Source organism: Semicossyphus pulcher, unplaced genomic scaffold (genome assembly GCF_022749685.1).
Source record: "Semicossyphus pulcher isolate SPU_LCO1_2020_fin unplaced genomic scaffold, fSemPul1.0.p SCAF_16, whole genome shotgun sequence".
In the NCBI taxonomy this organism is placed as follows: Eukaryota; Metazoa; Chordata; class Actinopteri; order Labriformes; family Labridae; genus Semicossyphus; species Semicossyphus pulcher.
Genome location: NW_027211670.1, coordinates 7,085,325 through 7,099,480, shown reverse-complemented (window position 1 = coordinate 7,099,480; position 14,156 = coordinate 7,085,325). Strand labels below are relative to the sequence as shown.

At 38.8% G+C, this 14,156-nt stretch overlaps 3 protein-coding genes across 3 annotated transcripts; 1 reads left to right on the top strand and 2 right to left on the bottom strand.

Annotated features, from left to right (window-relative positions):
* Positions 1-881: 881 nt before the first annotated feature.
* On the bottom strand, positions 882-2,510 carry LOC138593587 (solute carrier family 2, facilitated glucose transporter member 11). Its single transcript, XM_069664659.1, has one exon. The coding sequence runs from the start codon at positions 2,508-2,510 to the stop codon at positions 909-911; it is 1,602 nt and encodes a 533-aa protein (XP_069520760.1). The 3' UTR covers positions 882-908.
* Positions 2,511-3,072: 562 nt separating this feature from the next.
* On the top strand, positions 3,073-7,386 carry LOC138593471 (RNA-binding protein with serine-rich domain 1-like). The gene is made up of 7 exons (XM_069664491.1): positions 3,073-3,096; positions 3,722-3,868; positions 4,013-4,180; positions 4,438-4,540; positions 5,079-5,232; positions 5,435-5,576; positions 5,759-7,386. Coding segments are annotated over exons 1-7 (816 nt in total). The 5' UTR covers positions 3,073-3,094; the 3' UTR covers positions 5,859-7,386.
* A 3,419-nt stretch (positions 7,387-10,805) lies between these two features.
* cox19 (cytochrome c oxidase assembly factor COX19) lies at positions 10,806-13,080 on the bottom strand. Its single transcript, XM_069665001.1, has 3 exons — positions 12,938-13,080; positions 11,418-11,529; positions 10,806-11,331 (listed from the first exon to the last, which is right to left on the bottom strand). The coding sequence occupies exons 1-3, from the start codon at positions 13,017-13,019 to the stop codon at positions 11,238-11,240; spliced, it is 288 nt and encodes a 95-aa protein (XP_069521102.1). The 5' UTR covers positions 13,020-13,080; the 3' UTR covers positions 10,806-11,237.
* Positions 13,081-14,156: the final 1,076 nt, after the last annotated feature.

Below are 14,156 nucleotides of genomic sequence, written 5' to 3'. Positions count from 1 at the left end.
GTGGGTTTATTTAGCATACACTCCTAATATGTAATCATACATGGTGATTTTTTATTTGGACTATTCTTTGCTCTCTGTTTGAACTTGAGGTCTTCAGTGCTTTTTCTATTGTGGTGTTTAGAATATTTAGCTGTGGTGTCTTACACTTGCTGCGTTTTCATGGTGTTGTTTATTTAACTTACGACTTAATACTTGAATGTTGGTCTTAAATGAATACATTTTACTAAAATCTTAAGCATGTAACATTTTTTATCTCATTTACAGTAAATCGCGGTTGTGTTAGAATTAAGTTAATGCTGCATTTTGGTAATAATACAGAAAAAGTAATTTTTTAAAAGTAATTAAATATTTAAACAGATTTTTCTATCTATTTTGGAAGCTGTGAATAATTCTTTACATTAAAATGTTTACCTTGTATGGCTCAGTGCATGTTGTAAGTGCTAAGCATTGAACTGAATAAAGTGTTGTTCCAGTTGAAATTGTTTGTTTTGTGTTAATTAAACTTCAAAGGTTTAAGGCAATCGGTTTCCTCAAATGAAATGAGTCGACACAGGAGAGGTTTAAGTTGAGATAAACTACTTAACTAAGTTCATCTTACTTAATTGATTCAAACTACTATAATTTATTTAAAACAAGTAGAAATTATACATATAAATTAAAATAACATTTTAAGTTCAATACACTGAATGGAATGGGTACTATATACTTAATTTATCTAAGTTACCTTAACAATAAATCTAAAGTTAGGTGTACTACATGTGTAATACATTAGTATTGGTTTGAGTTGAACTAACTTGTCAGGTTTTACAGTGTATATCTGTAGTAGTCTATCCAATACTGAAGGTGCCAAAAGAGATCACAAAGGCACAACTTGTCTCATTTCCACTTTTACTTGGAGACTTTACATTTCAGTCCCCATTCTTATGGTCATAATCAGGATCTTGTGTTAGGGAAGTGAAGGAACAGGCGTTGCCCACCTTGTATTGGTTCCTTATAGTATCATCCAACTGCATTTCTTCCCTCTCCCTCTTCACTCCATTCTTTCGATCAAATTCTGCTGTAATCTCAGCCAGTGTCTTACCCTTAGTCTCTGGTAAGGTTAACCCCAAAAACCCTGCAGACAGCAAACACACGACCAAGAACGGCAGAAAGCAGTAGTTTCCCAGGCTACTCACGATGAAGGGAAACATCATACCCACCAAGAACAGGCTGATCCACATAAACGATCCAGCAACCATGTATGCTGCCGGTCGAGCCGCCTGGTCAAAGATTTCAGCTGGTAAGATCCCTGTCACTCCTGCCGGGCCCAAGCCAAAGCTGAGGATGTAGGCGAACACGCAGGCCATGCTGAGGTAGGACATCCCGGCCACGCTGCGGCTCTGGAGGGTAAGAGCTACTGTAAAGACTACAGACCAGCAAGACATGAGACAGTACCCTCCCACAAGAAGGTACCTGCGGCCCACACGTTCAATTAGCAGGTTACTCAGTATGGAAGCAGTAAACTCTGATGCCCCTGTACCAATTGTGACATATTGAATTTTCTCTGGAGGGATCCCTGCTGCGAGAAAAATGTATGAGGCATAGAAATAGATGGAGTCATTGCCACAGAGCATCATGGCACTACTGGCAGCCATAACTGTTCTGAGCTGGCATCGCAAGTCATGACTCTTAAACAGGGACCAGGGTGTCTTTGCGGAAGCTACAGAATTTAGGGCTGTGGATTTTTGCAGCTGCTGCTCCTGAAGCAACTCATCCATCTCCAAGACAGGAACCTCCCCACCTCGAAGCCTTTCAAGCGCCCGGACACATGCTTCCCTATCTCCCCGGTCAATGAGAAGGTATCTGGGGCTTTCAGGGAACCAGGGTAGGGTAAGGAGCTGAATCAACCCTGGCAAAGCATTACTAGCCAGCAGGTAGGGCCAAAGAGGCGCAGTGCCCAGCAGACCAGTTAGTCCCACAACTTGTCCCAAGAAGATCCCAAAAGCAGTGAAAACAGCAGAAGAAAAAGCCACAGCACCTCGGAGGTGTTTTGGTGCACTTTCCCCAAAATACATAGGTTGAACATTCATACTGACTCCTGAGTTTATCCCAACTAGAAGACGAGCACAGATGATCATCTCAAATGATTTAGCCACCCTGCTTGTTAACACAAGTACAGCTCCAGCAAACAGGAAGGAATTGTTTAGAAGCAATGGGATTTTTCTGCCAAAGCGGACTGCCAGAGGACCTGCTAGCAGGGCTCCCATCAAACCCCCAAGTGGGAAGGCTGAAACTATCAGAGTCCACAGTAACGTCATCTGGGGAGTCTCCAAGCCAATGCCCCAGCGCTGTATGTAGGTGTCATTGATGAAAACCTGGATGTAGCTGGTAGGGGCGTTGATAATTGAGATATTGTAGCCATACTGAAAGGTGCCTCCAATGGCAGCAGAGCATACAGTGAGAGCAAGGGTCCTGGAACTACCTGACGGTTTCCTGGTTTCTTCTTGCTCGGTATCGCATGTGGAGGACATCAGGAGTGTTGCTGTCCCAGAGGAGAAGTGCCCTTCCCTCTGTATCCCAACACTGCAATTAAATTCTAAAAAGCTCTACAGTTAAGTATTTGTAGCTTAAGCTTAATAACAACTTTCTTTGTTTTTAAAATATGGGTAATAGAACATGTCTATATTCTGTAACGGCGCCAAAGATTTTGTCGTGGTGTGTTGAGAAATGAAAGGAAACGGTGATTGTCTCTTTATAGACGGTTTTATTAATGTTCCGGTTTTTGTCTTCCGTCACTCTTCTGTAAGGCAACCTTCCTACTAATCGCCTTTATTGTTTTGCTTAATTGACCCAAGCAAAAGAACCAAGCATAGTACATGACATTGTTATCCTAAGACAACTGAAAGGTTCGTGTTCAACTGACACCATTTAGCTTTTGGGCTGGGGTAACAAGGTCTATAACTAGCCAAAATTTGAAGAATGAACCTTACAGTCCAAGATGAGGGAACCTGGTTTCCCAATACGCGGAAGGTCTGTGCGCGTGTACGTCGTGTCTTTTGATTGGTTTACATCAATCTAGCGTATAACGTCATCTGTATGTGACCGAGTTGGAAAGATGTAAGTAAAAGCTCCAATTTCTACAAGTTTGGCTTTTTAATCTCAAACATAAGTATGTTTTACCAATAAATGACAACGAAACAACGTTGGAGTCGTATTAAGTATATACGTAATTCTAATATTAAATAATATCAGCAGATTATAATAAATAAATATTAGCTAGCTAATGCTAACATTGACAAGTGTTGTACGACATAATTTACGTTAACGTTACCGTTAAATGTATACTCGCTGATGATCGTACTTACTTAACAGGCCTATTTATATTTGTTAGGGGAACCACTTAAAGTTCATTTACAGCTATTGAAATAAATGCGTTATTTCATTAATGTATTTTGAAAAGTGATGCGTGTTTGTTTCATTTCTCCGTTTTGGATTTATTAATAGGCATGGGGTGAGTGAAATTCTGAGCCTTCAATTCTGGCTCTGACTTGAAGTTATCATCATACTTCATTGTTGTGATACATTGGTGTATATTGGTGCAATATTAATTGTGCAGCCCTGTTGATGTACAATATATACCTTAACGTGTATTTTGCTTTTTTGTGAAAGTGTAACATTTCATACCTCTTGTCCAGTGCCTTAAATCCTACATTTTGTTTACTCACGTCTTCTCCAACAACAGGGCACCTTCTCCAACAAAGAGGAAGGAGGATGAAAAAAGTAAACAGCGTGGTAAGGAGAAGTCAGGTGCCACAAAAGAAGGAACTGAAAAGGGCCGGGGTCGAGAGAAGAACCGCACACGGCGCAGTGCTTCCAGTGGGAGCAGCAGGTCAGATACTATATAATATAATTGGCATAATTACTCAACATGTCGTCAGGTTCCAATTTGCTTGTTCCCCAGAAGGTGATATAATTTATAAAAATAAGTTGTTGGACAAAATACTTCCCATAACTCATAATCTTTAAGTTCCAGTTCCAGCAGTAGCTCAGGCTCCAGCTCAGGCTCCTCCAGTGGCTCTAGCTCCTCTGCATCCAGCCACTCAGGCTCATCCAGCTCCCGCTCGTCTTCCTCATCCTCCTCATCCTCCTCGCCAAGCCCAAGCCGCCAGCGCCACAACAACAGACGTCGCTCACGCTCAAAGTACGGAATGGGTCACTAATTCAACCAGCAGGGGAAATTTTCTAATGATAATTTTTTGTTGCATTTTTGCCTTTATTGCATACTTTGATATCTAAGAGCCTAAAACTGTTCTCCAAACCATGTGTTTTACATTATTAACTAAGGAATGTCTTTAATTCTCACTGGCAACACTTGTAATGTCAGTAAAATAGGAATTGAAACGAACTGTGTTCTCATGAATTATTAAAATATTAGCTGAAATATGAATGTCCCTCCAGGTCAAAATCAGCAAAGAAAGATGATAGAGACCGGCGACGTAGGAGCCCCACACCCAAACCCACCAAGGTTTACCTGGGGCGACTCACCAGAAATGTTATCAAGGTAATCCATCTACTGAACTCAAGCACTCTCTCAGTGGTTTACAACTGAATGTGAATGGCAAATGGACTGTACTTATATAGTGCTGATGGCTGTTTTGTCTTGAAAAGCCAAACATCTTGCTTAGCCTTTCCTGAAAAGTCCTGGGTCTTGCTACAACAGACAACTACAAAAATAATATTCCTAACTAGCTGTGTAACTGTACTGGCATACGTGCTAATTTACACAACTTAAAAAAAAGAGTTATGTAATAATGTTATTACCTTCATCTGCTTATAATTCAAAATAAGAATGCTTGTAATTATTCTTGTCATCTCCAGCAATGATTTTTTCCACTGGCTCAAACACTTTTAATTTTGGAATATGTAGAACAGTTGATAACAATTTTTAGACAGGACATTTTGGAAACATGGCTTTACAATGGAAATCTACCAAACTTTGTTCTCTATGAAATATAAATTCTCTAAAAATATTTGGGATGTTTGCTACTCACAGAAAAAATGGGCAAACTTCAATTCTGTCTCTGCTGTGCCTTTTGAAGGAACACATCCAGGAGATCTTCTCTACCTATGGCAAGATCAAGATGATTGACATGCCCATGAACCGCATCCACCCTCACTTGTCCAAAGGCTACGCCTATGTCGAGTTCGAGACACCAGAGGAGGCAGAGAAGGCCCTGAAACACATGGATGGAGGTAAGGTGGATGTTTGGTCAGATGTTTTATTAAATTGATGAATTATTGTATAATGCGTCCAAGGTGGGACTACAGGCTGAAAGACTGCTCAGTGATGAGCATGTTTGCTTGTGGCACTTATACTTGAGTCTCGAATGAATGTTTAATTATGTTTTGATGCCAAACCTTCAGTATCTGATTTCCGTGATTTTTTGTCCTTCAGGTCAAATTGACGGTCAGGAAATCACAGTCACAGCTGTGCTGACTCCCACAGTGCGCCCTCCGCCCCGCAGGTTTTCCCCTCCCCGAAGGATGCCTCCTCCACCACCAATGTGGCGACGCACTCCGCCTCGCATGAGGAGAAGGTAAGCAACATGTGATCAGTACTGGTGCTGTGAAAGGACTTAATAATGCAGATTTATTCAGCTGCAACTATGCAATATATTGTAATACAGACTTTGTAGGTTATTCTTATTTCCATTGATTTTCTGTCTAACTTCCCAGTCCTTTTGTACTTCTTGTCTTACTGTCTTTCTTTCTATTCTAGGTCTCGGTCTCCACGGCGACGCTCTCCAGTACGTCGCAGGTCTAGATCGCCCGGCCGGCGCCGTCACCGCTCCCGCTCTAGTTCTAACTCCTCACGCTAGTGAAAAGGAAACCTCTTCCCCTGCTCTCAGTATCTGCTCCTCTGCTGTATCATTTATATTAGTGTCGCCAAACAAATGTGAAAGAAATACAACGTTTAGTTTCTAATCAGCCCAGCTTAAGTGATGAGAACAAAGACACCAAAATTTAAAATAAATTATTGTATCCCTGAACACATTATTTTAGCTAGTTTTGTATGTTTAAATGATGGCATGCATTGTGTATAGTGATAACATTAGAAGCATTATGTTAGAACCGAGAAAATTAGCTTAAAGCAGCTCTAGAACTAAACGGTAGGTCATCCTAAATAATGAGTGATTTTAGGAGTTTTATGGTGGAAACTAATTGAAAACTATAGTAAGTGACGGTAACTAGCTAGTGATGCCTTGTGAAAGGCAATAAATATAACATTCCACGACCTAATGCTCCTTTACCACACGAAGCGGTTCTTAAAGGTGCTATATGTAACTTTCAGAAAATCCTCGTTCCTAGCGACACGATCGGCCGCTGAGGGAACTGCAGTCAACGTTCTTGTATGTGCTCGCGCGGACACTCGCACGCATGAACGAGCGTCCTGGTTTTTGCCGTAGACACACGAAACTGAGCATGCTCAATCTTGGAACTGACCGGCTCTGTTTACTTTTCACTGACGAGTAGTGTTCATGGTTGTCATAACGTTAGCGAGCATGCTAAGGTTAACCAACTAGCTCTTACATAACTACACTGCATGGATCTGGCATTGTGCTTCGTAACCAAACGGCAAATTTCTCAATTACCAGCCAGATCAGCCCCGGGAGTCTGCGTGAGTTAGCTGATGTTATCTCCTCTATGGTGTTTTGCTAACTGACAAATCATCTGCGATAGTAGACAAGCTAACGGTACCTTGTTGCAAGCTTCCAGCTGGCTGGCTAACTTTAGCATAGACAGGTAATGCAATGATATTAGCTAATAGAAAACAATGAGTAGTTATACACAGTTACTTTGTTCTGCTACATAATTTACAAAATTGTTTGTTATTTGTCAAGCTAGATAACTGACATACACACTCAGATAGTATTTTGGTAGTCATAACGTTAGCGAGCATGCTAAGGTTAGCCAACTAGCTTGAAAATAAATACACTGCATGACTCCCGCATTGTGCTTCGTAACAAAACGGCAAATTACGCCGATGAACGGGCAAATCATCACAAGCATTAGCGAACATTAGCCAGGCAGGGCAGGGCGGCTGGAGAGAGCTTGGTGATGCGCGTGCCTGTGGCATTGTGCTTCGTTTTTTTTTCTTGTGTGTAGTTTTTGTTGGTGTTGTTATGGGTGCCGATCGTTTGTTGGCATTATTGATCTCCAGTTCACAGCTTGCGTTGTCTCGTGTTGCACACTGTTGACTGTAGTGGTGTAGAATGAGCTCTCGGCAGAGGTACTCGCGAGCGTGCAGATACGTGACATCCTCTTGTTTTGCGGAAAAACCGTCCTGAGTGCTTTGCATAAAAATCAGCCCACAGGCTGTTAGAGGCAATGGAGGAAGTTGGGGAAGGTCTCAATTTATCCGTTCCTTGACTATCCCTTCACACATTGGCAATAAAAAAAAATATTAGATTGATGAATATATGTAAAATCTTACATATAGCCTCTTTAAAGTTTTTCCTACTACCACTTTACATGAGTGGAGTTCCTTGTTGAGAATAGTCAGTGCTGTGACTTCAGGAAGTGTTTTCATAGCTAAGTTAAAAAGCTTACAGACAACTGAGTAACTTGAATGCACAGGAGAAGGCAAGAAATCTATTTCGAACAGAAGTCCAAAAATGAATTTAATTACTTACACCACTTGAGTTAGTTCTACTGCTGCATCTTGCTGTTCTGTAAGTCCTGAGGCCTGCTTTACACTGCTATTGGTCCCCTCTCTTATTAAGGATGTATGTGTCCATCTGTTTAACGTTAACCCAGCCCATTTGTCTCCAACAAATGTATTGTTGCAATACATCTTATTCAGTGCAAAGAGAGTGTTTGTTGATATTTTCACTCATTTTCAAATTTATGCTGCAATAAGAAAATTGAATATGTGCAAAATTAGGTGAATAAGAAAATGTGTTTCAGTTACCTACCATTGCTGACATCAGGTTAGCATGGAGCCAATCCTCTACCGGGATCACATGATTGATTTTGGGGCCTGTGTTCTCATCATTTGAAGCAGCAGGTTGAACAATGACTTTAAACAGGTTTTACAGTAACATTATAGTACAATATGGCAATCAGTGTTCTATGAAATAATTTTTTTATGCTGTCCATTATTATTAAATCTCATCAATGAATTACACATTTTGAATGGTGCTACTTGTCACAATTTAGGATTAAATCAATATGAAGTTTTAAAACCATCCCTTTTGTGACGGTCTATTAAATTTCCAATCAATGCTCCAGAATTTGTTGTTTCAGTAAATACCAATAGAAAGGTAATTATAGGACTCTTAAAATGACAGGCATTATATATGGTTCGTATAAAGATGTCAATATGGAATATGTGGAACTAATGGTGCATCAGGAATTTCTTTTATACTGTGGATTTTTAAATGTCTTACTGATCTTCTGATCCATTTGTGGTTTTAGTTTTGGAAGTGATAGTTTTATGAACATTTTGTCATCGTTGATGGATTGATGCAACATGCTTAACTTGGTGTTTTTGTGTGTATGTGTGTGTTTTGTAATTTTTAAATTTTCCCACAAATGTCATGTTGTATTACCCGCTGTAGGTGGTTCAACCTGTGTTCCAAAACATCGTAATACAGTTCATGATTTAAACAGAAAAACACTTGTCTGTCAGTGAATCAAATATATTCCACAATAAGAATATGTGCTTCTTTTCTTTTTAAACTTCAAGCAGGATAATTGAGCAACCAACAAAAGTGAGTAACATCTTTTTCAGATATACTCTACCAGTCAAAAGTTTGGACACATTTTCTCATACGAGTGAATGGGAAAGTGTGTCCAAACCTTTGACTGGTCGTGTACATACACTGCAAGTGTTGGACACAGAATGCATTAACTGGACTGTATTATATATTGCTAAATTTGTTGAAAACGGATACATTGATAAATTTAAGTAATCAATTAATTCTTCATTGAGCTTTTTTGTTATTGTTGTTGTGTGGGCCCTGTAAAGCTAAACATGAGACAAACCACAAATAATATGGACCCTTCAGTTTTAACCAAGACAAAATGACATGCTCCGCTGTTTTGTTGCCTTTTCAAAGGTAAGGGCATATTGGCCTTAAAGAAAAAACTTTGTTTCGCAGGTAAGTGCTAAAAAATTGCCTTTTATTGAAATTTAAAGCTGAAAGAAATGCATCCTGGAAATATTGGTATTGATTATGTTTTCAAACTTCTTACAGAAATCTTTCAGCATTACTGATTTCTAATTATTTTTTCTTTTAACCTAGGTGAAATGTTTAATTTCCACGCCTTTGTGCATTGGTGTATCTACAGCATAACGGTGTTAAAAACTTAGATTAGAAACTTCCTCTTTCTTAGCCAGAGTTGCTCATATTTGTAGAATATGAAGCTACAGCCACAAGCTACTTCGCTAAGTTTGACATTTAAAGTGGTTACAGATGTAAACTGCTAAGCTAGCCCAAACATTTGCGCACAAAAAGAAATAAGAAAAAAATGCAAAAAAAACGAATTCATCGTGAGTTGGAGCCCGATTAGCTTTTTCTTCTTATTAAGTCTTTGTGCTAACCAGCTGCTGGCTGTAGCCTCACTTCTATTCCAGAGATATGAGAGAGGTCTATTAGGGATGCACGATATTGGATTTTTTGCCGATATCCGATACACCGATATTTTACAACTCATATAGCCAATTACCGATACCGATATTTTTTTCCCGCACACCTAATTGCAGAGATCACCAACTCTCTTCTGTATTGGAATTAGCGTACAGTATAATGGTGAATCAAGTTTGCAGTGTTGAAAGACTTTGCCTTGGCTCCTCCTCGCATCACCGAAGCTGAGCAGTCATTGCAAATAGCAGTTTTTCTATCTATTTCGGACACTATGAAAAACTTCCACACCACGGACATTTTGGCTTCTAACTCCCTCATGCTGCAGGTAGACACACGTGACATCATCACACTGTGCCGCGCAGGTCTTCTTCGCACCGGGGACATTGTGCCGAGGTCGGGCATTTAATCAAGTATGCAGCAGCCCATTATTTTATCGGTTAATTATATCAGCGTGTTGGCTGATATCCGATAGTTCATTTTTAAGCCAATATCGGCCGATGCCGATAATATTGTGCATCCCTAAAGTCTATCATATAATCCATCTTAAATTAAAATTAAACGAGGCATGAAAAAACACTAACTTGTCACAAACTAAGAAAGGCTAACTGATGAAAGCCTGTGTATCTGCAGTATTATTTAGTATTACAAGGTTGGGGTTGAGCAGTCAATACCTCAAAAGAAAAAAGATCACAAGTGGTGACCCAGCAGTGATTGCTCTGCCGGGTAAGGGCACAAGAGGTGCACTGTTTTCTCCAGTCTTTGCTGAGTTGCAAGTAAAGGGTTACTATGGCCAGAGACTCCCAGACAAAACTGACTACAGATGATAAAACTTTAAAATCCAAGACAACAAAACAAAGTTAAGGTTAAGGTGAAGACAGTCCAAACTTTCAGCAAGTACACTGTTTGAGTTTATTAAGAGTTAGGCCAGCAACACAGCTCTACTGTAGGTGCTGCCATCAAGAACCAAACTCGAGAACTAGACAATAAAGTAAGAAGAAGTCAGAATAATGAGTTTATTCAGAGAATTCAGTCTTCAATTTTTTTAGAATTCTTCCTGTATTTAATCTTTCCACACAATTGCTATACCAATTAATTGCCAGCAGATGTCCCTGTTCTGACTGAAACAAACACATTTGCAAAACAAAATGTGATAATGTTTTATTGTTTTCAGTCAGCTTGGATTCTATTATTACTGGCAAACAAAAACATTTATGGTTAACTTTTTTTAATCCCTGTCCCTAAAGAATGAATGCTTTTCTGCATCTACACAATCAAGCCTTCAAAACAAGAAATGCATGTTCAGTGGTGACATGTTCAGCTGACATCAATACATCTATCTAGAGTCATTTAGAGACACAGTTTAGTTTAAATACAAAATATTTATTAGCATGTCGAAGCAGCGCCAACATATATTATACATTTTATCTTATGTACATAGACATGAGCAAAAATCAGTGAGTACTTTGTAACCTCAAACTAAGGCCGCAATGTAAACCCCAATGTTCCAATGTTCTCTCAGGCCTGAATTGTCAAAGTCCTTAAAGCCAGTCTTTCCAGTCTTCTTCTCACAACAGCCTTCACCCTTCATTTGTTTTTGGGGTACTGTTGTCAGGGTTTAGGGTCTCTGTCCGCTTGGCTTGGAGGTGGATCCATCAAGTCCTTGAATCCTAGTTTCTCTAGAGGCTCCTTGGCCATGAGCTGACTGGAAAACACAAGACAACAAGCCAATTAAGCAGCTGTGATGAGAAACGATAGCTGTGTAGTCTGTACTATAATGCAGTTTCTTACTTGTCCATGCGGCATTCCAGGTAGTCCTTGGACTGCAGTCGGCACCTGGAGTTGTCAAAGCTGTTGTCTCTCAGGCATTTCATAAACTTCTCCTTGAAGGCTTTACATTCTCCTAAAATCAAATAGGGCATACCCAACATGAAGTTCCACTTTATAGGTTTATGCATACAGTTAAGTTGAGCTCAAATTTTGTGCATGTGTGATAAAGCAAAAATTGAACGGGAGCAGCGCCGAGTGTTTTGGGAGATGTAAAGTTATATGTTATTGTTTCTGGGACTGTGTGTGGGTTTTACACCGATTGTTTAGTTAGGAAATAGTTGCAGGAATCAGCTTAACCCCACTTTATGCCTCTCATGTAGTTCTATTTTATTTGAGGCACAGAGCTGGGCATCCATATTTCTGGGGGGGAAAAGGGTCATTGAAAACTTACTACTGTTCAGAATATAATTTCAGAATCCTCAAACAGGCTTTGACCTACTTGAACGAAAGAAATATATATATTGTGACTGCGGCACGATTGAAATATATTTCTAACATGTTCCCCAAGTTCTGACTGTATTTCATATTCAAATATGTCCACCTGCTCATATTGGATGTCACAAGAAAGGTCAAAACACAATTGTTTGCATGACAAAAAAAAACAACTTAGTATAAAGCTAGCTTAAAAATAAATGTAGTATTAAGCTAGCTTAAAATCTTTTTTTTTTTTGCTATATTGTCAAGCAGATGGATCATTTTTTCCCAATCAGATGGTTAGAAGAGTATAAGAGGATTCTGGAAATCTCTTCAAGATGGCGATGAATGTCATTTAATTACACTCTGGGTTTTTCAATCTCTGGCAAGTTAGGTTTTCAGACACTGGTGGTTATCAATGTGACTCAGACATTGCGCATGAGAGGCGCAAACTGGAGCCTAATTAGCTTTTGCTGCTCCCTAGATTAAAATGAAGAGATCTCTCAATGACAATTTAGAAATAAAAGAGTAAAAGATATTTAGACATTTTTAATTAAATAATAGTAGCCTGTATATAAAATATAATAATAAATATACTGAGCATAAGCACATTTCTGCAGTCAAGTAACAGTACTGAACTAGATTTTTTTTTAGATTTTTACACATAATTATGATGATATTGGCCATATGCAATATTGCTTTGGATATGCTGTCTTTGTAAATTAGAATTTGGAATGTCGAAAATGGCATTCATTGTGACATTTTCCATTTTATGGCCAGATAATAATTCATATTCAGCCATACTGTGGCGTATCTGGACAAAAATAAGAGATTTTCAATAGTTCAAGGTTCTTCAAGGCAGAAACAACAAAGGTCAACCTAAAATCCATATCTTCTGAGTGTGTCTGCTGCTGCTGCTGCCCAATATCTTTGTCGAGATTTATATTTCAAAATGTTTAGAAAATAATTCTTCATCGTGAATTATACTTACTTATTGTGGTGTTTATACTGAGTGGAAAACATAATGTTGTGTCCAGGTACACACAACAGTCTGTACGTAAACTTACCAAAATGATCCAGAGGGAACGAGCCTTTGTCCGGGGCACGAGGTTTAAAAGTCTTCGACCCGAAATTCATAGCAGTTGACATATTAGCAGTTTAACGTTCCTGTTTTAAAAATGTAAAAGTTCCGTACTAACGGAGAGAGAAACAGCAGCAGACTCGACCAATGACTGTATATACATGTCGCGTAAATATGACGTTTTTTTACGTGACGCTGTTTATCTTCCAGACATAAGTAGTCGATTGAAACCGAAACGCACCGTAATCGATCAGATTTCCAAATGAATTACAAAGATTTCCGTAAAATCAGAGTAAAACATGGCATATCGTACTTAAAAAATAATCTACCAGGTACATCGGGTTTCATTTTACTAACTAATCAATTTTAAGAGCCTATTTTCCCGAACATAATCCGAATAGAGTCTACTATTATCTTATAAAAATAAAAAATGAAAAACATGACACACCATGGCCAAATGATAAAAAACCATAAAATATACCTACCATCCAATGCATCTCAGTAGTGCCTTATGAGGAATTAGGCCTTAAAATGAGAACTTAGTGACTGCCTACTATAAGACAAAATACTGAAAGCCTTACTATAAATGTCTGTGGCCCTAATTTGTTTTTCAAAACCACTACTAACTTTATAAACAAATAACGTGGTGAACAATATATAAAGAGGAAAAAAATACATATAAAATAGATTACTTTGTAACAACTATTTAGTGCAACTTAACATGCAATAACTGGCAACCCTTGCATAGTAAACACAAAATAATATAGCAATAGTACAATAGGCAAAAAACTTTGTATTTTAGCCTATAGTATTGATGTTATTTCTATTCCATTGAAACACTTTATTTGTTCACTTCTGCATTAGGCTCCAATTCTATAGTTTGTATTTGCGCTGTTTTATTATAAGACTGCCAGTCAACTAAAGCCCTTTGAACCGCATCAAAGGGGCTAAAGCGTATGAATAAAGGCTAATTGGTAGCTTTGCAAGGACACTCGAAAGTTTAAGGACATTTCGGAGATGGTGACTTTTCGATTAATATTGATGATTTTGTTTCCACAATGAAATGTGTCTTGATAGTTCACAACTGGATGTCTCACATGCATAAGACATAAGGTCGAATGGAGGGGAGAGAAGATACACAATGCATTTAGAAGAGTAGGAGACGATGGTTACATGTAGTCTTGATTACTGTGCAGTCAGGGAGA

What these genes read in the sequence shown, in the direction of transcription:
- LOC138593471 (XM_069664491.1), top strand. An exon ending in GCTTCCAGTGGGAGCAGCAG is followed by an intron (nt 3,869 to 4,012) that starts GTCAGATACTAT and finishes TTTAAGTTCCAG; the next exon opens with TTCCAGCAGTAGCTCAGGCT. An exon ending in AGACGTCGCTCACGCTCAAA is followed by an intron (nt 4,181 to 4,437) that starts GTACGGAATGGG and finishes ATGTCCCTCCAG; the next exon opens with GTCAAAATCAGCAAAGAAAG.
- LOC138593587 (XM_069664659.1), bottom strand. Translation starts at nt 2,510, where the DNA reads ATGTCCTCCACATGCGATACCGAGCAAGAAGAAACCAGGAAACCGTCA.
- cox19 (XM_069665001.1), bottom strand. Translation starts at nt 13,019, where the DNA reads ATGTCAACTGCTATGAATTTCGGGTCGAAGACTTTTAAACCTCGTGCC. An exon ending in GTTCCCTCTGGATCATTTTG is followed by an intron (nt 11,530 to 12,937) that starts GTAAGTTTACGT and finishes ATTTGATTTTAG; the next exon opens with GAGAATGTAAAGCCTTCAAG. An exon ending in CTGGAATGCCGCATGGACAA is followed by an intron (nt 11,332 to 11,417) that starts GTAAGAAACTGC and finishes TGTGTTTTCCAG; the next exon opens with TCAGCTCATGGCCAAGGAGC.